This window comes from Corvus kubaryi, unplaced genomic scaffold (genome assembly GCF_017639235.1).
Source record: "Corvus kubaryi isolate FWS band 111438036 unplaced genomic scaffold, C.kubaryi_AGA036_p1.0 134, whole genome shotgun sequence".
In the NCBI taxonomy this organism is placed as follows: Eukaryota; Metazoa; Chordata; class Aves; order Passeriformes; family Corvidae; genus Corvus; species Corvus kubaryi.
In genome coordinates, this window is record NW_024580668.1 from 719,282 (window position 1) to 741,319 (window position 22,038).

General features: G+C 52.7%; 1 protein-coding gene across 1 annotated transcript in view; it reads right to left on the minus strand.

Moving 5' to 3' along the window:
• Positions 1 to 2,919: 2,919 nt before the first annotated feature.
• Positions 2,920 to 22,038, minus strand: part of B4GALT5 (beta-1,4-galactosyltransferase 5) — a 32,772-nt gene continuing 13,653 nt past the window's right edge. Inside the window, exons 2-9 of the mRNA XM_042044637.1 lie at positions 14,341 to 14,475; positions 11,618 to 11,731; positions 10,683 to 10,807; positions 10,100 to 10,216; positions 9,147 to 9,334; positions 8,804 to 8,926; positions 8,237 to 8,338; positions 2,920 to 5,928 (exon numbers count right to left, since the gene is read on the minus strand). Coding sequence (XP_041900571.1) covers positions 5,781 to 5,928; positions 8,237 to 8,338; positions 8,804 to 8,926; positions 9,147 to 9,334; positions 10,100 to 10,216; positions 10,683 to 10,807; positions 11,618 to 11,731; positions 14,341 to 14,475 — 1,052 coding nt within the window. The 3' untranslated portion in view covers positions 2,920 to 5,780. The remainder of the gene's footprint in view (positions 5,929 to 8,236; positions 8,339 to 8,803; positions 8,927 to 9,146; positions 9,335 to 10,099; positions 10,217 to 10,682; positions 10,808 to 11,617; positions 11,732 to 14,340; positions 14,476 to 22,038) is intronic.

Sequence of the window (22,038 nt, forward strand, 5' to 3'; positions counted from 1 at the left end):
ACATGGGGACACAGGGACACAAGGACATGGGGACACGGGGACACGGGACACGCGTGGCAGCCCCGCGGGCGGGCTGAGGGCCGGGTCCGCTCCTCCCGGCGCCGCCAGGGGGCGCTGCGGGAGCGCGCTCGGCGCCCTCAGCCCGGCCCCGCCCTCGCCCTGCTCCGAGCGCCCGCCCGGGGCCGGGGGGCAAATCAGGCTCGTGTGGGGCCCTGCCCCATCGCCCGTCTGCCCTCTGGGCGAGACGGGAGCCGTGGGCACCGCTCCTCGCCACAGTCGAAGCACAAATTGCTCTGCCCGGCCGCGCTGCTGAGTGCCCGGTTCGGGTGGCACCGAACCTCTGCAGCTTGTTGTGATAAGGGGGCTGCGGCTGTGAGCGGCCCGGGAGCCGCCCTCCTCCAGCTCCCCTCGGCCGGTTCGGGGCTGAGCTCTTTCTGCCTCGCCCCAGGGTCCCCGATGGCCCACCAGGTGTGGCCGGGCAGGCCGCGGTGCAGCCCTTCCTGCAGAGCGGGGCAGCGACGCGGAGAGAGCTTGGCAGGGGCTCCCTCAGCGAAGGGCTGACCCGTGCTCACCTACTGCCCCGCGCTCCCCGGGCAGAGCCCCGAGCTCTCTCCGTGCCCAGTGCCGGACAATCCCTGGCTGTTGTGTTGCCATAACCCCCGACCGTGGCTCATTTACCACCCCTACACAGGGTCTAAACCCCAACAGGAATGCGCTCTGTTAAGCACGGCATCCTTATCGCCGCTCTGTGCCCTAACTGGCTGCTGGGCCCGGGCATCTCCAGGCTTTTCAGCTCAGTCACCTGTGAAACGTTTCCAGCTGCAGCAGGGGCTCTGAATTATGAATGAATGTGCTTTGTCAAGCGCAGGGCTGCGCTCAGGCTCAGGGATCAGCTCTCAGCCCTGTGCTGGAGGCAGCTATTGATAACTAAGCCCCTGCCACACATATACATACCCTGGATAGATCCGGGGCCATCACCCCAATAATGCGATTAGCTGCTCTAATGCAATCGGAGGGAAGCAGTGCTGCGATGAGGGTGGGGAGGCGGAAGCCTGGATGCCTGGGAGGGATTCCCTGAGCAGCACGAGGCTGTCTGCATCACGCCCATCCCGGATCTCTGGCCTGTCCCGTGGAAAATGCGAACTGCACCAAGGCCGAGGTGTGGCTGCATGGACTGCACTGAGGCCATCGGCTCTACTGACGCTGCTGGGGAGGCACTGCCCATCCCGACACCTGCCGAGGCAGAGCAGGGGAGGGAGGATTTGCCTGGTCCTGCGGGAAGCGTGGCACTGCCGCAGTTCAGGCTGGCCCCAGAGCAAGACACCTGTCACAAGGTGACTCCTGGGTCTATGGCCGCCAGGAACCTGCTGTGCAGGTGAGGAGGTGGCCCCAGCCATGTGGGTGGTTGTGCAATAGAGTCCCAAACGTGCCACCGCGTCCGTGGCCTTCAGACCGTCCCTGTGGCTCGAGGCTGCGCTGATGGAGATTTCTCAACCGTGTGTCCAAGCATCCTGTGGCTCTCCCCGGCTGACCAGCTCGGCCTGTTTGGCTCAGCCATTCGTCCGCATCCCCGCCAGCACCAGGGGGTGGCATCCATGTCAGAGGGGTAAGGGACCAGCCGAGTCCCTGCTGCCCACAGAGTGTTTGCTCTTGCTTCACCCAGGTGATACCAGATAAGTTACCGGTTTCCCCCTTTTTGCTGCTGTCGGTACTGATCATGGGAGAGCAGCAGGGAAGAGGGAGAAACCCCCTGCTTTGGCGGTTGTTTTTTTGTTAGGTTGGGGGTTTATTTACACACTGCAGAGCTGGGGGATGTTGCAGCACAGAAGGCTGAGCCGTTCGCAGCCCGCGCAGGGAATGCTCTCCCCCGCAGCGGGGGCTGCTCCCGAGGGAAGCCGTGGCTCGGCGCTGCTGAGCGGCAGCGGTGGCCGTGCCGTGGCCGTGCTGCCAAGCCGGGCCCTCGCAGGGCTCCTCTCCTTGGCACAGCCCGCCCAAACGGGGGTTAGCTCCCAGCTCTTGTGTTTGTTGCTGGCCACAGCAAGGGGGTCTCATGCCCCAACCTGGGACACAGGCTGGGGCTTCCCTGCCCTTCTCGTTCTTCCTGTATAGGAGCAATCCCAGCCTTCTCCATGAGCAATCCATCTCCTCCAGCCCCTGCCCAGCCGCTGTGGGGATCACACAGGCAATGAAACCCCCGCAGCTCGGTACCCGTGGAGGACCACGAGGATTCCCCAAACAGGTCAAGAACTCCCAGCACTGCAGGACCAGGAGTCCCACGGGCTTCCACCCTCACTCTGGCGAGCGCTGGGGGAGCGAGGCCGCCTTGGCAGGCAGCAGCAGGGGCTGGAAGGAGCCTGTCACCCCGCAGGCTGCAGCCCAGCGCTGCGGGCGGGAGGAAGCTTCCCAGAAGACGGAGAGCTAAAAAAAGGCAAGGCTTGGAGCAACCCAGGGCTGCCAGCTATTTATTCTAGCATGCCTGTATGCTGCAGAGCAGGAAAAAGATATTTTAAAGCTGCTGCAAGGAAGCTTGTCTGTCTGCCTGGGTTTGTTGTTCAAAAATCCAATTACCAACAGTTCCCATCACCACTCCCGAGCCCTGCACCACCTTCAGCCAAGTGTCTTCCTAACACACCAAGGCAGCTGACCCCTCCCTCAGAACTACGCTGAAGCAGATGCTTGGAAAAAAAACACTTAAGCACCAACACAATAAAAAGAGTTTGGGGAGCACCCACATCTCACACGCAATTGATTTCTGGCCAGTCCGAATGAGAAATTCCTAACCAGCTTTTAGCATCCAGAGCTGACCCTTTTTGACTCAAACTCTCATAAGCACCTACCCCTCTGGGCTTACAAATCTCACCTCCTACTAAAAAAGCACACCCCAGCCTCCTGGGAAAAAAAATAAAGCAACCACTGCAGTCTCTTTTCTTGGATATGCATTTTTTACTGAAAAAATCATTCATAAATTAACAAATACAAAAATGTACAAACACATGGGTAAATAAATGTAATGACACAAAGGATTGCTTTGCTGAGAAGTGTGTGTGTGTTGTAAAACACTAATCTTCAGTGCAAAAACGTCCCCCTGGCACCTCTTAAAAACATAACAGTAAGCTCAAAAGCCATGATGATGGAAAGCTACTTGAGAGTTTAAAGCCACTTCTGATGGTGAGGGGCCTGAAGTGTGCAGCCGTTGCTCAGACGGTACCTCCCTTAGAGAAGCAGAGCTTTACGGAGAATTAACTGTCAATAAATAGTTTTGCAAATAAAACCCACATGGCTCATTTAAAAAAAAAAAAAAAAAAAAAAATCAGCATCGCACAGGACCTGCCCTCCAGCAGGGCTGAGTGATGGCGCTGACATGGAAGGGGCAAACGAGTGGCCTTGTTGAACTTCAGCTGCCAGAATATGTACAAGTTCTCCTTAATACAAGAATTTTTACACCATAACAGCACATGCGCTTGACAGTATGTTTTTAACAGTAACATTTACTATACAGTATTTGACATAGCTGATAAGATTAACAGTGCACAGTTTCAGATAATCCACATTTTAAAAAGGGAAAATAAATTCAGCATAGTTAGAATGAAGGATGGGATGCTGCTGGGGATGGACCCTTCTGTGCCAACCTCAGAGTGCAGTTCTGAGCAGAGGTAACGGCTTTTGTTCCACACCAGGTGTGACGGGTGTCGGGGACATGGAAGGCTGAGGATCCCAACTAAGGCAGTTCAACACCTACTCACACACACATGCATGATTCCGCAGTAGTGAATTTGGACTAGTTGAAATACATTCCTTGTTTGAAGCACCATTAAACAAAGACAGGTCTCTAGCAAGGTCTCAAGATGAAAGAAAAGAGGGGCAGGGCAATGCAGGTTCAGCACCCAGAAAGGGTCCACGTGAATTACAGATCAAGATTCTGAAGCAAAAGTCTTTATTGCTGTATGCGCCAGAAAAAGCAAATCCTCACCTCTGCCTATAAATAACCAGGCTGAATCCCCTCGGGAAGCGAGTTTAAAGCACATGTAAGTTCAGAGACTTTAAAACCTAAGTTACAAACTCATCAGCGCTTTTCAAGGGCAGGCTCGCTGTCCTCTCATGCTGGCCGATAAGATCTACACAAAACTTGTGTTTTCTAAACTAACGTTTTCTGGATACAGGTTAGGAATGCCCTGGGCAGTCACACCCACCACAGATGCGTATGGGGATCATACGTCCACGGAACTGAGAAAACAATGTAAACCATGAGAAGTTAAGGAAACTGAAGGCAAACAATGCAATGAAAAGAGTTAAAGTCCTTCTGAGGTCAAGTACCCGCCCTTGTTGTGTGGAAATACAAACTAAAACCAACACCCAATGTATTTACTTTTAAGTCAGAGAGGTCCAGTGAAAGTGGCGGTGTCAGTGCTGTGTAAGGGCTGGACTGTGTCCGTGGGGACAGGGCCCGAAGTCCAGCCTGCCCACAGACGCTGTGAAGAAAAGAGGGATGGCATTGGATGGCTGGATGGGCTGTCTGACCTAGCTCTGGCTCCCGGTACTCGTATTTTCATGTGTCCTTCATGTCTCTCACTGAGCTGTGACCCCTGTCCCACCAGCTGTGCCCATGCCAGTGCTGCCAGGCACTGAGGGGACAGTGCAGGGCGCTGCCTGGCTCCGACAGCACCTCAGTGTGCTGCTGGATTTACACCATAAATACAGACTAAACCAACCTCCCAAACCGTTCCAGCAAGTTCCAGAGTGAGGGCAAGCACTGCTGTCTGGGGAGGGCTCATGTAGGAACAGCGGCTCCATCCCGGCCCGGGCACTGTGCTCCCCCAGCCCTGCTGAGAGCCTGCCAGGCTCACCCCTGCTGTCGATGGGATACAGAGCAACAGCCATGGACTGTATTCCATATGGCTTTTGGATTCATTTGCACATCATGTTGCAAAAGTGACAGAAAAGGGAGGGTTTTTAATAAATATTTCCATTTCCTCACCCTCCCTGGAACAAGCCACCCCTGCAGTTTCTGGAATGAGTGATAACCTGGCTGTATTTCTCACCCACCGCACTGGAAGGTTCTGGGCCCTGGCCCACAAACATTTCTGCATATGCCCAGCTGCAATCATGCGAGCAGTCTCACTGGCTTAAAAGGGAACACCTTGCACAAGTACAGTGATGCTCACACAAGTGTTTACAGAACTCAGGACTAAAATGAGTGACCGTATGTAAACCTCTCATTTGGACTTGAGCCACAGGAAAAAAATAAAAAGGGGCAATTTACACAGCATATTTACACTTACACTTCTTTAAGAAGCGATTCTGTTGTATATACTTCAAGCAGGTCATTTAAAAAACCGCACAGACATAGAAGAACGGCATCAGAAGTTGTTTGATCTCCCACCAGAGCAGTTGCCAACCAAATGGCTCCCAACGTTCGCCATCAAGAAGCCAGAGTCCCTCAGCTGAGCCGCTTCCCGGAGGAGAAAGTGCTTCTGAGGAGAGTCCCAGTGCCAGAGATTGCTGGAGGAAGAATGTGGAGATGAGAGCAGCAGGTCGAACTGTTGTCCTGAAACCCAGAAAGCAAGTGGCAGAAAAAATAAAGAGACTGCTGAGCTCGCTGCCCAGGTATCGGGCTGGATTGGTACAGCTAGGGCAATTTGTGCGTGCACTTTCAGCCTCATTCTCCAAAATACTGTGATCCTTCATTAGACAAAGTGTTGCTTGTCCTTGATAACCATTGGAAAAGAAAGTCTAGCGTGGTGCTTTCTTGGTGAAGGGCAGAGCAAAGTTATTTTCTCCTCTTAATATTCGGTCACCAGAGCCAGCTCCGGTGTCAGGTTAACAGTGATGTTCTTATACAAGGCGTCATATGTGACGTTTGGAAAGTAGTTCAAGTTATTGAGGCCGTCCAGGGCTTGCCTTTCTTTTGACTTCCTCAGCAAGGCGTACCTGTGCAATGAGAACCAGAGGCCAGAGTCACTGCCACGTATCTCACAGCACATGCAAACTCCTCCCAATACTACTAGAACACCTTTCAAAGAGCCAGACCCAGGAGCAGCTACAAAATGATGAACTTCAGAGCCCTTAATAAAGGCAACTATTCACATTTAAATACTCTGTGTTAGTAAATATCAGAAAACTTCAGAAAAGTCCATCACCTGATAACAGGCAAAATGCTTGCTGTGCCACCAGCAAGCACTCAGCTGCCAAAACAACCTGTGACACCTGCCTGAGGCCTGTGGGTCCCATTCCCAGGACAGGGATGAGCTTGGGGGTCCTGCCAAGCCCACCATCCACACCATCCTGGAGAAATGCAACTGAGGAGTTACGTGCTCCTTGCCACTTCTATGAAACCAGGCATGAACAAGAACAGAACTAAATGGTTTTAGTCTGAGGGATGGGGGTGAGGAAGTAAAACTAGCAGAATGGTGGTATGGGGAAGGAAACTGCAGCTGGTGCACAAAAACAGCCTCAAGCACATTTAGAGGCAGCATGATGAGATAGAAGGAGGAGGATTGGGAGGGGAAAATAGGCAGAGACATCTCAGCAGGACAGTGACTCCCTTTGGCACAGTGCTGGGGGGCCTGGAGGCACCAGGGCAAGTGGGAGCTGGGCTAAGACCTGGGGACAGAGAAGGCACCAGAGAAGGGTCATGCCACAAGGCAGGGGAAGGTGCTGGGTGAGAACAAAGAAGGAAGCACCAAAGGTGGTTTCAAAGATGCCACAGCATCAAGACACAGGCAGGACACTTAAGTGTCTGAGGAAGGACTGTGTCCTTCTCCATGGAGAGAAGAGTCAGGTGCTCCCGCTCCCTGCTCGGCTGGGAGGAGCAGCAGGGCTTTGGATGGCAGCAGTTAGGACTTGCTGTGGGTAGTGTCAGTGTCAGTGTGCTGTGTCAGGACTTGCTGTGGGTACACACAGAGTGGATTTCAGAGGTGGGACAGAGGACACCTCCTGCTAACCCCAGGCTAGGCTGGGCACCAGGCTCCAGAGGCAGCAGCTCACTGGGGCCAGATCTGCCCTGCCCATCTCCCCATCCCGCTGCACAGACCCACAGCTCCTGCTGACATGGAGCTCAGGCTCCTGGCTGGGGCCAGGAGACCAGGGAAGTGTCAGGAACCAGAGCTCAGTCCCATGGCACTATCAGCCTGCCATGCTTCAAGGGTTTGACTAAATACGGTTTTCTAAACCAAAAGCAACTTCTCTTTTTCAAGAGTGAAGTAAAAGAAGCATCTCTGACTGGCTGCATTCTGTCCAACGGAGAAATGAAAAGTAGGGATAAAGATAGGAACTCAAATGGAAACACCCCCAAAAATGAGTCTTCTGCAAAAAAAGACCAGCAGATAGCTCAAATCTCTGCAGCAGCAGCCTAGAGCCCCTCTGCAGAACAGAGCTTGCACTGCTCGTCCAGCAGCTCCTCAGCCACAAGTGTTAGTTCCTGAAGTTGTTTGTGAAAGATGTGTTTCTCTGGTTTTCTGTTGCACAGTTTTCAGAAGACTCAAATTCCACTGTGGTCTTCAGGCAAAAGCAATCAGTGAACCCTTGTACTCTCTGAAACAACCCTGGCTCTGGGACAAAGGGGTTGGAACCCTCCTGGAGAACTGCAGGGAGAATTTATCTTCTTGAGAAAAATGCTTGCACAGTACTTGTCCCCCTTTGGTCCAGCGGACAGTTACCACTCCTGATGGGTGTCTGAGGCCTCACAAGACAGCAAACTCTAAGTTCAGGAGCTCTGTACACCCACCCAAGCCCCAGGCTTGGGGCCAAGAAGCAGAAACAGAAGAATGGAGAGGGTGTTGCTGTTGGACTTTGTGAGTGTTGCCAGGGTCACCTGATGCTTCAGCAGCCACACTGCAGGACAGCCCCTGCTCTGTGCTTTCTGCAGGCTGAGCAATGCCTCCTTCAGCACTTAGGTCAGGCTCTTCTAGAAACACTGAAGCTTCTCTGACACCTGGCAATAGCCACCCCTGTACATTCCTCTGGAGACAAAGGCGAGGCCCTCAGCCTGCCATGCTGACAATCCCCTCTTTTGGATGGCATCCAAGCAGCCACAAAGCAAGGACCCCTCACTGCAGGGATGTGGGGTACAAAATGCAGGGATGGAGGAATCCTGGCAACGCTCTGCCTCCCATCTCCCTGCAGTTAGTTTCCTTCAAGAGTTCAGGCTGTTACTGCCCTCAAACAGCCGCAGGAAACCTCCTACATGGTACAGACTCTTTGTGAAAGGCTTTAGGATTCTTAAAAAAAATTTACTTGCCTTCCTAGGAACTGCACTTCTCCCCGATGATGGTGGGGAATTGATTTGTACTTCCCTGTGTCTCCTTCTGGTCGAGTCACCGAGTAGCCTGCATACTGTACTCTGCATTAGAAAGGAGAGAAATAAAATAAAATAAACAAAAAATAATCACCCGTTGTGTTTGCTGTGCTGGAAGTGCTTCCAGGGCTGCAGTCAGAGCTCCCAGGGCTCTGGCTGTGGCTCGGTCTTCCCACCCACACAGAAGCCACACAAACCTCCCGCTGCAGCCTGGGCTCGGGGCACGGCACACAGGGCTCAGCACCTTGGAACCCCGCTCAGCTGTGTGGGATACTGTGCAGAGAGCCAATGATTTCCCAGCCAGCACTCCTCTGCTTCCCATCCACTGCCTGTGCAGGCTGGAGCAGCCCCTGCTCCCACCGAGCCCCCACAGCCGGGCTGGCTCGTCCCCAGCTCAGGGCAGGCGGGCACAGCGAGCCCAGCGCCGGCGTCGAAGGTGACAATTGTCCCCTCAGAGCACGTGCCAGGCTCAGCTTGCAGAGCCACCACCAGGGCCCAGGGAGCCTGTACCTGTTCCAGAGGTCGTCGTCCTCGCCACCCCAGCCCCAGAAGGCGTTAGGGAATCCGTTGATCTTCTGGAACTGCTCGACAGTCAGGCCACTCACCCCCCCAAAGAACTCGTTGTACGGGAGCCTGAGCGGGAGAGAAGGGTCAGTGCAGAGCCCACCGGCTCTCCCACCTGCCATGGGAAAGCCCAAGCCCTGAGGATGCTCTCTGCTAGTCCCTCTCATGCTCCCTTAGCACAAAGCCTGAGAAAAAACTCAGACTCATTTTCTGCCTTAAAAATAAATAAATTAAGTCTAACAGCAGCTCCTTAGCAGTTACGGTAGCAGGGAGGAAGAACAGTGCTTACAGGTACATGTACTTATCCAGCTTGGCTGCAAAGTGCCTTGGCATCTGTCCACACCCATAATAGTTACGGTCATTCTCTGGTATGTGGTCCACGTCGTGGAAGATGAGGCAGTCCCAGTCCAAGTCCTTCATTGCTTCCCGAAAGCCAACGTTGAAGAGCATGGCACGGTTGAAGGGTTGGTTTCCAGCCTGGCAGGGAGAAAGTTCCTTCTCAAGAGGAGTCCCTACAGTTCATGCTCTGTGTGTGTTCTCAGCCCTGTCTAGAAAACTGCACAGGGCAACCAGGTCCCATATTGGCACCATGAAAGAAGCAATGTATTGGAGCACACTAGTGACATCAACCAACATTGAAATATTCAATTTACAGTACAGGAGCAAAAATAAAGATGCTGAAGCCTTATTACTCAGATACTTGAAAAAAATCCCAATTTTGATCAATCTTTTTAAGCTAGAGCTAAATATGGAGGCACATTTACTGGGTGGATGAAGACAAAACAGTCTAAGTGAGAGGTCCATGCACACATCAAATGACAGTCGTGCTCTACATGAAATGCCTAACTCTGGTCAGGCCATTCCTGTGCCTAGGGGATGCTGCCTGGAACTACTGCAGGGATATACAAAAAAACTGCAGCATTGTCTAAACTGCAAATATCTGGTCCAAAGCTTTTTGTAAAAAGCTAAGTCCTACAAAACAGAACTAAAAAAATAAAACAACAACACAAATCCCTGATTCTCCATTTTTCAGACGAAGCCAGTCATTTCTGGGTACATCTCTTAGCTGTGCCACTTTTAGACAGAACAGGAATAATTTACACATTGCAACATGACCCCTACACCTCCCACACCAACGAGATGTGATCTGGCAGGGACACTCCTTGGGACAGGGCAGAGCTGTACTTGCAGCACTGGCAGAAGCGTTTTTAGGGCAGCGCCGCCCGCCCCGTGCTCACTCACCTGCTCCACAACGTAGAAGGCGAACTGTAAACGTTGCCGCTGCAGCATGGGAATGAGGTGTCTGAAGAGGACGGGGAGATGCTCGTATCGATTGCGAAATGGGATCAGGATCGCCACCTGATGAAGAGAGGACATGGCTCTTACTGCACCACACCTGCTGCCAACCCCAGGCTGGGGGGCAGGACTGGCTGGTGTGGGGTTACAGGAGCAGCACTAAAAAAGGTGTCTTAGCTCTTCCATGTAGGGCTGAGCAGCCTGAAACCCTTCCAACTCCCAAAACACGGATTTCCTATTCACTTTTTGCAGAATTGTTGCTTTGGAAAAATTCAATGTCACCTTGAGCAGTAGGGAGACTTGCAGTGCCCCCTCATCACCTCTGCCCAGAACTGGGGACACTAAAGCAGCCCTTGAGCTCACTATTTCTTCCCTGGGTGCTGCATTGCCACACTTCAGAGCTCCTCCCATCATTGCTCTGAAGATGCAGCACACCAGAGATGCTCCATTAACATCTTCCCACTGCCCACCCAGGACTCCCTGTCCCCCTGCATGGAGCAGGACACGGGGCTGCCAAGCTCCCAGTTACCTTCCAGCGAGGCAGGCAGTCACTCGGCTTCCAGTGCCCTCCCAGCTTGATGGAAGGATCTTTAGAGAAGAACTGGTGGATATCCTCCATGGTGATCTCACTCATATTTACATCAATGGGGCCCTCTGCAGAGTGGGAGAAGCAGTGGGGGGTGAGGAACTGCTGTGGTCCTGGGGCAGCACTTTGCTGCATCCCTGTCCTCTATCCCCAGCACTCAACTTCTTTTCTCCAGCACCAGCAAAAACAATTAGGAAATGCTGCTGATGTAACACCTCCATCTCCTCAGCCTTTGTGGCTGCTACTGGATGCAGCTCTCCGTGAGAGCCCCACATACATGAGAGCCCAGATGCAGCTGGGGTACCTCTCTACTCCTCCTTGCATGTTTCCAGCAGACTAAACCTGCTCAGCAGAGAGCATCCCCCCACCCTTTGGAAACATTTGCCCTCAAAAACCTGATTTTCCACCTCAGGATAGCTTTGGTAGAAGCATTTCTCCCAGCTGCAGCTCCCCTGGTGGGGTCCAGCCCATCTCCCACAGCAGCCCCAACACAGCTGTAACCGGCACAGCTTGGGGCTGGGACTGGCAGCACTGCCGAGGCACAAGGGAGCCACCCCGCCGCCACTGCCCCTGGAAAAGGGCTGGCAGAGTCTTTTCACCGGCTCCCAGTGCACAATCCCTCTTTTGTTTGTGTTTGCCAAGCGATGGGCTCCTGCCTCAGTACGGAGACATGCCTCCGACACAGCAGGGATTAATTCCTGAGGGTGGGTAAACAATGATTTCTCAGGAGGGAGCTGGGCTCTAAACAGCGCTCCCATTCATCCCTAGGTGCCTGGCAGGGAAAGGTGCAATGGTGGTGAGACTGGGAATGCCACTGTGTGCCCTCCAAAGCCATGGGGAGCAGGAGAGGGGCACAGGGCTGTCTGGATGCTACTCACTCATAGAAGGGAGCCTCTCAGGACAGGTATTGTTGGGGAAGTAGGTAAAGTCTTCAGGAAGAAACGTTGTGGCTTGCAGAAAGGTGTCATTGTGGCTCAGATCAAGAGGATAATCTAGGGCCAAAAAAAAAAAAGACAAGAAGTTTTCCTCTGAGCTGCAGGTCTGTTATTTCCAGCCACCTCCCCATGCCACTGTGAGCAGACTCCAAAGTCAGCCACAGCTGAGGATGTCCCCAACAGCACAGCTGGAATGTGCTCTAGCCTTGCAACGCAGCTGGGTGCTCACCCCCATCCTGGGACAGGTGGCTGCAGAAGCCCTAGCCGCCTTAGCACCACATCAAAGAAACCTTTGCATTTTCTGGCCAAAGGAGGAATTTTGAGCATCACCCTTAGATATCACAAAGGAGCACATGGCTCTTGAAAGGAAAAGCTACCACTGCCTTGTCCCTGAAGAGGGGATGTGCTCCTCCAGCAGGTCCTTTCCCAACAGGGGAGAGGGAAGTCCCCAGGCAGGTCTCAATGCCAGCTAGGAGTGTCAGTGCAGTATCCTACACAGGGCAATCCTGCCTGGAATCCTCCTCAAAGGATCAATAAAAACTATCACATTGCATGCAGACTTCCCTGTGCCTCACATCGTACAGGAGCAGAGGAGCTCCCGTGCCCCAGCAGTCACAGCAGTGCCCAGCACCTCTCTCCAGCCTCCCCGTTCCCCGCATCCTTTAACCTCCCAGGCAGCACCCTCCAGCCTGTTACAACTGGAGATGTTTTGAGGTTTTCCACTGGAGAAAGCCATTTGCTGTGTCATGCTAGTAGGTAACATCATGTCAGTAACATTGTTTATTCACTCAAGTAAACAGTATCCAAACTATCTCAAAAATCAAGATGGGCTGCAAACAGAACCTAAGGGCTTTTCAAGTTGGTTAGATGTTACTTTGGATGCTTGATACTGTTCCAAATTTTCATAAGCAGTTTTCCCTGTAAACTCCCATGACAGAGCACACGGCAGTACTCAGCCCAGGTGACAGCCCACAGTGAAGCTCAGCTGCCCTGTTTTGCAGCAAAGACTGCCTTTTTTGCTGGGTCCCGCCTTGCAGCTGTACCAGGCAGGCTTCCTCTCCCAGCTGTCACACAGCCTCACTGCCACAGTGGTGTGGGGACAATGCACTCACGAGGCAGTGACACCCACCCAGGCACCCAAAATCAGTCAGGGAGGGAAGGTTCTGATGCCAGTGTTAATGCAGTCCTTGAGGTCACAGCACCAAGTGCCTTCCAGATATCACCACCATCCATCCTGCATCTGCTCTGACCTGCCTGCCAGGGAAGGTCGCCCAAGGATGGTGCCCAGTGCTTGTGTGTGCTAAAACTGTCCTCACGGCTGGAGCTCCTGGGGAGGGATGGATGTCCTCACGTGCCTGTGCAGCTGGGACTGGTATGAGGTTCAAACAAAGCCCAGTATTGCAGCAGCAGCACCGGTATCACTGGTGCTAGTGTGGTCACCAGTTCCCTGCCTGCTGCAGGAGTACACACGTTTTTGGATCACTTGAAGCCCCCCAGGGCAGAGCCTCATCGGGATGAAGGCTCTCACCACTGCAAGCAGCAGCAATGGAATGTCTAACCCTCCTCCCCTCAGGGGATCAGCCACTTCCTCACCCTGCCTCTGCTTTACTTGATGTTTCCAGTCTTAAAAATAGCCCAGGTGGCTGCCCTGGCTGACTTGGTTCGGCAGAGGAGGTGACCCGGGGCGTTCATCTCCTGCCTAAGTCGATAATTCCCCTCCTGTGCCCGTCCCCAGTCAGGGCACAGCTGAATTGGTGGCTGCACCTCAGCAGGCTGGGCAGCAAGGACACGGCTCATACTTCTGCTAATGACAAAATAATCTTGCCTTGTAAAACTCTGTCAGCCCCTGCTGCTGGACCTTGGTGAGCGAGGAGCCGAGCTGAGCTCCCCACACCCCATGCCAGCCTGATGCCACCAGCATCAGCGTGAGGCTGAGGGGAGGTGCCAGCAGGGAAGGGACAGGCAGGTTGTCACCAGCCCAGCAGCAACGCCTCAGCCCAGCTCACACACAGCCATGGGCAGTTCGGCTTCACTATAGGATATTTACACCACGACTTGTAACCCCACATGTTCATGGACATGTGGACGATGAAGAGGCTGGGACAGGGGAGCCTGCGCTCCACTCCCTGCATCCTGCCCCAAGTTCAATATATTATTTGTGGCAGATCTCCAGCCAAGTCATCTCGGTTCATACTTGCATGGGAAGAGTGAAGCTTACGAGCACAGGCTCCTCCACGTGCACAGAGCCAGGGCTCTGTGCAGGTGCATGCCTGGGAAGGTATTTTTTAAACATGAAACCTGATCCTTGCACTGAATTTGAAAGTGTTTATCCTCAGACTGGTTGAAGCTACAAGTTGAATTCCTGGAAAGCAAAGAGGTTTTCAGCTCAAATCCCATCATTTCAGACCTTTCAAGATTTTCACCCCTTATACAAGTTAGAAGCATTTGAACTTTTTACATATATAAATAAATATAGTTTTTATATATTGACAGTATTTATAGATATAGGGTATTTTATTACACATGTATTTTTATATATAAAAATAAAAGCGGCAGACAATTAATCAAAGCTTCCACCTGCATTTACTAGTATAAATTAATTCCTTCAACTTACTTTTGAATGGAAATGGAATCTTTAATCAAAATTGCAATTATTCAAGAAATACCTGAGTCATTCACACTGCTGTTCCTCTTGGCATAGGCACTGCGGACCACCTGCTCGTACACCTGAGCTCCTATCGTTCGCATGTTCTCACGGATCATGATGCCTTGGGCTTGCATCATGAAGAGGTAGGTGTTCACTGCAAGGGAGGAAGAAAGAGGAATATTTCCATGAGCATCAGCTCTTGTAGGGAAAAAGAAATCAGGGTCTTTTGGAAGCATTCCCAGCCTCCTGCTTGATTTCAGCTCCCTCCCGCCAGGCGGATCCCTGGGTTGCACGAGCCGTGGTTGCCCGGTGGAGCTGGGAAGGGCAGGGAGTTGGGCAGTGGAGGCGTAAGGCACGTTTGGAAACCCCACTGGTTGACAAGGGGCACGTACCCAGCCAAACCTGACTATCAGGTTGTAAGACAGCACTGCAGCTTAAACAACAGCACCTCTTGCTGCTTAATTAGGGAGGTTTAATTAGGAAATATCATTATAACAGGAAACCAAACTGTGTGCCTGGAGAAGGGCAGTCGTTCCAGACTGCAGCACCGAGGGCTGACACTTGCCTGGCAGAGGTACCCCAACAGGCACCACAAAAAGCATCCCCACACCAGACTCTGAGCCCCCGGCATGTCACACCCCGGGCCGGGCAGCAGCACAAGCCCTGGGTCCCTGGGGCAGTCCCCCAGCCATGTTTCTTCCCCCTCTCCTCTCCTGCTGACCCCATGCCCTGGCACAGCTCAGGCTGAGCCTGATTAGATTTCAGTTTAAGCTGACACCCAGCTGGCAGGACCAGGCCCCAAAGTAAACAGCAGCAAGCACAGCCCTGTGTCACCAGCAGCTCCCACGGGACAGCAGGACAGCCATGCACAGGGGCAGCAGGACAGCCACTGGGCACAGCACAGCACCCCTCACCAGCATCGCTGGGCCAGCCACAGCCCTCTCGGTGTAGTTTTAGGCTTAAGAATGAAGTGGAAAATAAAATCTTGACTCGAAGATACCAAGAAGGGGCAACCTAGAAGGCCTATTTTGCACTAGTAATTAAAAAAAACAGGTCAAAAGACATTCCGGGAGGGATAAAGAGGGCACCGGGCCAAGGAAACAGCAGCGGAGGGCAGTAGCTGATGCAATGTCACCAGGAAACATCCATACCAGACAGGTCATTTCTACAGCAGGCATATTGCAGCCTGAAACCAGCAGCTACCAGTGCCAGGAAGGCACAGTCACAGCTGGAGTCACTGGGAGCACAGGCTGGATATGGCACCGGTACCGGAGAGCGGGGGTCCCCAGCCCGGGGTACACACACCCTGCACCCCCCTACCCCCCTTCTGCACCCACACACTGAGGCAGCTCCAGAAAGGCTGCCCAGATACATTTCCCAATCCCAACTGTATTTTGTTTTCACACAGTAAAGTAAATGTTTGAAAGGGGGATGGAGCCCCTTGTCACGCCCGGAGCCCAACGCCATGCCCGGCTGCTGCCCATGCCCAGCCTGTCTCTGAGCCATGGGGAATCACTGGATTTTCAGCAAGAAGGGGGTCAACTGCATTAAGTGCTTGGCAACTAAATGTCTTGAAATGCAATTTTAAACGTCCATTTCCAGCCTCTCCCTTCCCATACTTGTACCCTTTGCGGTGGGGCCAGTGATGGCACCTTAAGCCAGTGGTTACAGCAGCAATGAGCAGGAGCTGGCTCAGCCAAAGCTGCACCCCAACCCTCTTGGCTCACCCGCCTGTTCCGGGGCCAGCTCTGGAACCAGAGTGACTGCCAGGTCAGCTGGTGACAGCTACAGCCTAAACATGAGCTTTGGTGCAGCTTCTCGGCAAGGCACCCCTGTTGCCATGACCATGAGAGGTATCAAGTGCTGCTCCTCCTCAGAAAGACAGGGAATTTGCTCTAACATATGCCCAGGGATAAGGCTCAAGGAAAAGCTGGCATTTTGATACAGCACCAAAGGCCAGAAACAAAAGTAGCATGCAAAATTCCCCATGCAAAGCCTCACCCCCAAGCCCCAAAACCTTCACAAGTTCACAATCGTCAGCTCAGAGTTCAGCATGAAATGGCATCACCTCCCAGCACCAGCAGTCCAGCCCCAGCATCCCTCCCCAGCACAGCACCAGCTTTGCCAGGCAGCTGCCCACCAGGATTTATGAAAACGGGAGCTCCTGCAGGAGCTGTTAGAAATGGGTGATTCGGGGTTAGCAGTGCACAGTGAGCGATGCAAGCGGGCTGGCGGAGCCTTGTGGTGTAGGGCAGGATGCACAGGGCAGCCCCAGCCCCACCTGCCCGTGCAGGTCTTCCACAAGCTTTTCCTTCAGCTTTCCAGCCCAGTGCCAGCCTCGCCTCGGGTGCAAAGGTGACACGTTAAGGGCTGGTGCTTGGGGCACGCGGTTCCCAAGGCCACGTCCTGCCCCAGTGACAGCATCCACCCCGCTGCTGGCACAGGGCTCTGCCAGGAGGCAGCACCAAGCAGCGCATCCAGCCAGGGGAACAGCATCCTCCAGAGCCAAGCCAGCATGGCAGGGCACGGATTGTGCAGGAGAGCAGCACCACAGCCACACTACAGTCACTAGCTGTGGGGCTGCCCAGTGCCCTGCCCGAAAACACAAAGGGTACTCAAGAGCTAGGAGAGCTTCTCTCCTGCACAGAGCAATGGGGGGCTGAAGCCACTCAGCCGAGCTGGTTATTGGGCCCAGGCTGCTGCTAAGGAAGGGGCAGTGAGCCTGCACCTTCCAGCCCACACAGAGCTGGGTCGGCGGTGAAAAACAACTCGCTGATGCTGATCAAGTAATTTCACTTTCTACTTCATTACGCTTCGACTTGCTGGGTAAGGCAGATCCAGGTTTGGTGAAGCATGAAAGAACAGGAGAGACAAATCAGCATCCAATCCCTGGTTAATTTGAGGAAGAGGGAGGTTTGTCGGGCACAGTGAAAGCGCCGTTTGTTCCCCTCCACGGCGGCAGACGGAGCAGGGCCTCGCCACAGCCACATGACACGGCTCGCTGGGCCAGGCTGCTCAGAGCTGCAGCAGGAATCCTGAGCAGACTGTCACAGCAGCCACCATCCCAGGGGAGCACGGGCAGGAACAACACCAGCTTTGTGTCAGGCAGCAGCTGCCTTTTCACGTATTAACCCCTTTAAGCAGATGATTAAGGAGATACCTGGCCAAGGATGAGCTGTGCCATCAACATGCCAAACACCCAAGATCAAGAACCTCCCATGACCAGGGAACAGAGCCCCTCCTCCTATCCCCAAAACAAACCACCTGCATGAGATAAGCTTCACAAACACCGTGTCTATCCAGAACACACAATTCGTTCAGGTCAGAAAATCGGATTTAAAACACATTATTGCAAACACTTCACTCCCTGTGTGCACACGGTGCTTAGATCAGCTCCAGGCGCTGCTGTGGCCGGGGCTGGGGCTGCACCAACATTTGGGAATCGCTGTACAGAGCTCAAACCTCACTCTTCCTCCATTTACTGCCCTTTTGATGAGCAAATTAGCCACGTTTTAAATTTGTTAAGCCTGACCTGGCTGATCCTACAGAGCCCAGGGCTCCTGTACCCAAGAGGCCTTTCCCAGAGCCAGAGTGCTAGAGATGCTGATCTCCCCTGAGCATTTACTGCTGCAGACACAGGCTCGTGGTGGGCTTGGCCTGAACCGTGGTTCAGCCAGAAAGCAATTCTCCCTGTTGTGATATATTGCTAATCTCATCACACAGGATGATCTCGAAAATTACATTGGCCTTCTGCCTTTCTTCCCTTTGAGCATGCGGCACTTCAGAGCACACGCACAGAGCAGTAACAGCCCAGCTACTGCCATTGGGCAGCTGGACAGGGACAGGACAGTGATGGGAGAGGGGAGTTGGCCCTTTTTCCTTTCATTTCCAGCAAGCCCTCACTCCCCACCCAGAAAACAAGCAAAATTTAAGAATCCATTTGCCCAAATAACTGCCTGAAGATTATTCTTGTTGGTTCATTAAAGGACAAGTCAACCCTGCCATGATTTAAACACACGGAAAACATGACAGCTTGTCACCAGCTGGAACAGAGCCACAAGGCTGCACCCCAGGGCATGGCACCCCTTGGGATATTGCACCCTAACCTCTGCTCACAAGCAAACTGGGAGAGCAAGTGCTCATTCAAGCCAGGAGTGGATGCAACAACTGCAGCCAGGGAAGTAAAGTCCAATTAAATAAATGAGCACTGAAGTCTTCCTGTAATCATTTCTCTGTTAGTATTTTCGGAGCACTTCTAATCAAGAAACAGCTGACTCTCTCATGGAAAATTAGTTTCATCGTGATGATACATACTAGAAGAGGCAACAGGGTAATTTGCAGCTTGGGAGCTGATTTGGAAGAAGACTGACTGCGATCTATGCCAGCCACCGACATAGGAGAGGGAACAGACCTGACATGTCTTGCTCCTGACCCTGACATTTCCACCGCCTGTGGAAAGGACCTTCCTGCAGCATCCTGCTGCACGGGGGACAGCAGGGTACCCCAAGCTGGGAGAGACAGTCACTCAGGAAGAGGGGCCAAGTGGCTCACAGCAGCCCTGCACGCCTGCAGCAGTATCAGCGCCCAGCACGGCAGCCAGGCTTTCCTGAGGAAGGAGCCAGTCTTCCTCTGCTTTGAGATTTAGGGCTTTCTGTCACATTCAGCATTTTTCCCATTCATTAGTCCACACGTGCTGCAGAAGCACAGAGGATCTGTTTGAGCTCGTCATGGTCTCACTGCTGTGTGCAGCCTTCTCCTGCCAGCACCTGGAGCCCCATACCAGCAAGGGCAATCCCTGTCAGCCCCCAGAGCTCCCGTTTCAAGCAGCACAGTCACAAACCAATGCACCACCAGAGAAACTGCTGCTGAACACTCCACCAGATGCTTGGAGTGGGCACAAGGTGCCCAGCAGAGCTTGTGGGACACCTCACGTGGGAGATGCAGCAGCAACTTGGAAGGGGTGAGTGTCCTGCAGGCAGCAGGGTGGGTGCTCAGGTCACCCTGCCAGGGCTGGGAGGTCCTGCCTGCTGCAGACACCTCCCGCGGGGCCCAGAGACAACGGAACCAGCAGAGTCATGTCTACGTTAAGCCTTTTGCTAAGCTCTCCCAGCAGATCCCCAGCATCAATCCAGCTCCATTAGCATTAGCAATAAAAAGGGGTTTAATCAAACTAAGCCTCTAAGGCACTGATAGACAGTTACGATAGTCTTAACTCATAAATAACCCAACTAGGAAAAGTAGCAGCATCCCAGCGTTAATACACCATGAGACCTCTGTCTCTATTAGCTTTCCAGTGGCACTGTATTCCCCAGACATGCTGAGTGCCAGAACAATTAAATAAGAGGTTCCTATTAGTTTTAGAGAATTTAATATTAATGCCATCACTGTTACTTAGCCCTTTGCCTCTAAATAGCACAGGAAGGAATAATTTGATACATTAAATGGTCTAAGAATTAACAGTGCAGCAGCAGCACTGAGCTGGTAATTACAAACCACTTGTCCCCAAAATTGGCAAGTTGGCAGCTTGCACGTGCATACAGCAAGCAGGAAGATGGGAGGCTCAAGTGACACTCAGTCAAAACCTGAATATGGGAAATTTGTATCTGAACTGTCTTACAGAAAAATGACCCTGGGGAAGCCTCAGCAAGGGGAGGAAAATCCATATTATTCTAAGAGACCCTAAATTTTTCATGTACACATTTAAGGCGGCAACTTCCATTTGCAATCCCACAGCTGCCTGCACTAAGGTGTTTGTGTCACTTGCTCTGAAAACTGCACTGGTTTTAGGATACCCAGCAAGAGGAGCACAACATGCTCTGCATGCATGGGAAAGCTCAGAAGGCCAAGAGAACTCATGAAACACCTACAGCACCAAAGCACCCATGGAAGGAGCTCTGCACCCCAACAGCAGGCAAGGCTGGTGGTGGGATTGAGCCCCAGGTCAGTCACCCAGGCGCAGCACCAGCATGTGCAGCACCCAGCTCCACGCAGGTGGGAAAACCAGGAGGACACAGTTTACCTGTGCACCAGGGCAGTAATGCCAAGGACGGCTGTAAAAATCACACTGGGCTTTGCAAATCCCACAAGCAGTCCAGGGCTCTGCTGCAGTTCCTCTCTGTGAGGAAGGGCACAGTGACATGCAGGCTGGAGCACAGAGCATAACAAGCACTTGCCCAAGTTAAATATTACCCTTCCTCGAGAGATTCAGACTCTTCTACTTTAACTGCCATTCAGGAGATGCGATTGCACGTGACTGCATGTCCTGTTTATCTTCCATCCCTCCATCCCCATCTCCAGCCAGTCTGCTCTCTCCATCCTGCTCCCTTCAGCAGGGTCAGCACAAACGCTCCCCAGGAGGAGCAGAGCATCCGCCGGCAGCAGATTCCCGTGCAGGCAGAGCACAAACACACAGCTCTCACCCGCACACGAAATGAGCAATCAAAGACTCTTCAGCAGGCGCTGACATGGACACCGACCCGACCTCCGGGCTGGCAGCACCGGCTGCTGCTACCACAGCAAACATTTACACTTCCAAACACTTAGAGCTCAGCGTTTGTTCCTCCGGTTCATTAGGAGACAAAGGGGTGGGAATTCCTGCATCCTAGACACCCTCTTAAAGCGTCAGGAATCCCAGTGCCTGAGTCCAGTGCTCATGTAGGATCAGGATGAACAAACAGAGGGAGAGCTTTTGTTAAGAAAAATAATAAATAAAAATTAAATGAACGCTTGGGCAAGCAAGGGAGAGGAAAAACAGGCAGATCGTCCCCAGCGCTGTCCTTGAAGCAGGAGGGCAGGTTAGGACATGGGCTGCTTGGGACAACTCCTCATCCCCCAGGCAATGGGAACTGGCACAGCTGCAGGAGACAAAGGAAATCCTCCACTGCAGGCAGGCCCTGCCACCAACCTGGGCCTCCTACTCCAACAGGCAGTCATAGGACATGCAGGAAAATGGGGACACATGGAGTGGTGCTGCCTAGGAAATGCAGTCAATAGGGAGTTTCAGCAGTGCTGTCCTTCACCAGGTGAAGCAATCTAGAATACAGTCAGACCACAGCAGAGAACAGGAGACAGGCGGGATTTGAATTTAAAATTTCCATATACATCACATACCAGCTAAATAGATATTGAAATCATTGATTTGTTAGTCTTCCAAATTAGGAGATTATACCCATTGGACAGTATGAAATTGTCAAAAAACAACTTAAGAGTAATGGATTTATTGGCTCAGTTCACACACTGCAAACTGCACTGTCTGTAACACCCTGATTTGATGGCGAAAAAGAGAAAAAGTTCTGTTGTTTAGGCTATTCCCCCCAAAAAAACCAAAGACCTGATTTTTCAAGCATGTTTTACAAGTTCAGCATGGCTGAACAAAAAGGGTTATCACATGTACAGCCTCATGTCTGCTGCAAGGGAGCTGCTCCAAGGGGGGGTCCGAGAGGCTGTTCCAGGTCAGTGGTTTGCCTCTCACACCAGGCTGGACCATCCCGGTGCTGAGGCGTGAGGAGCCCTCCCGGCCAGCTGGCACGCAGGGCAGGAGCTGTGCTTGCAGCATCCAGGACAGCGCCGCTCCTCGCTCCATCCAGCGAGACCCGCGGCACATCTTCCACTGCCATTTATGGCTGAAGCATGGTCCAGCATGTCCTATTTACATCTCGTCTCCAACAAAAAAATAGCACGGGGAATGTCCTGCTCCCAGCCTAGCTCGCCCACGATG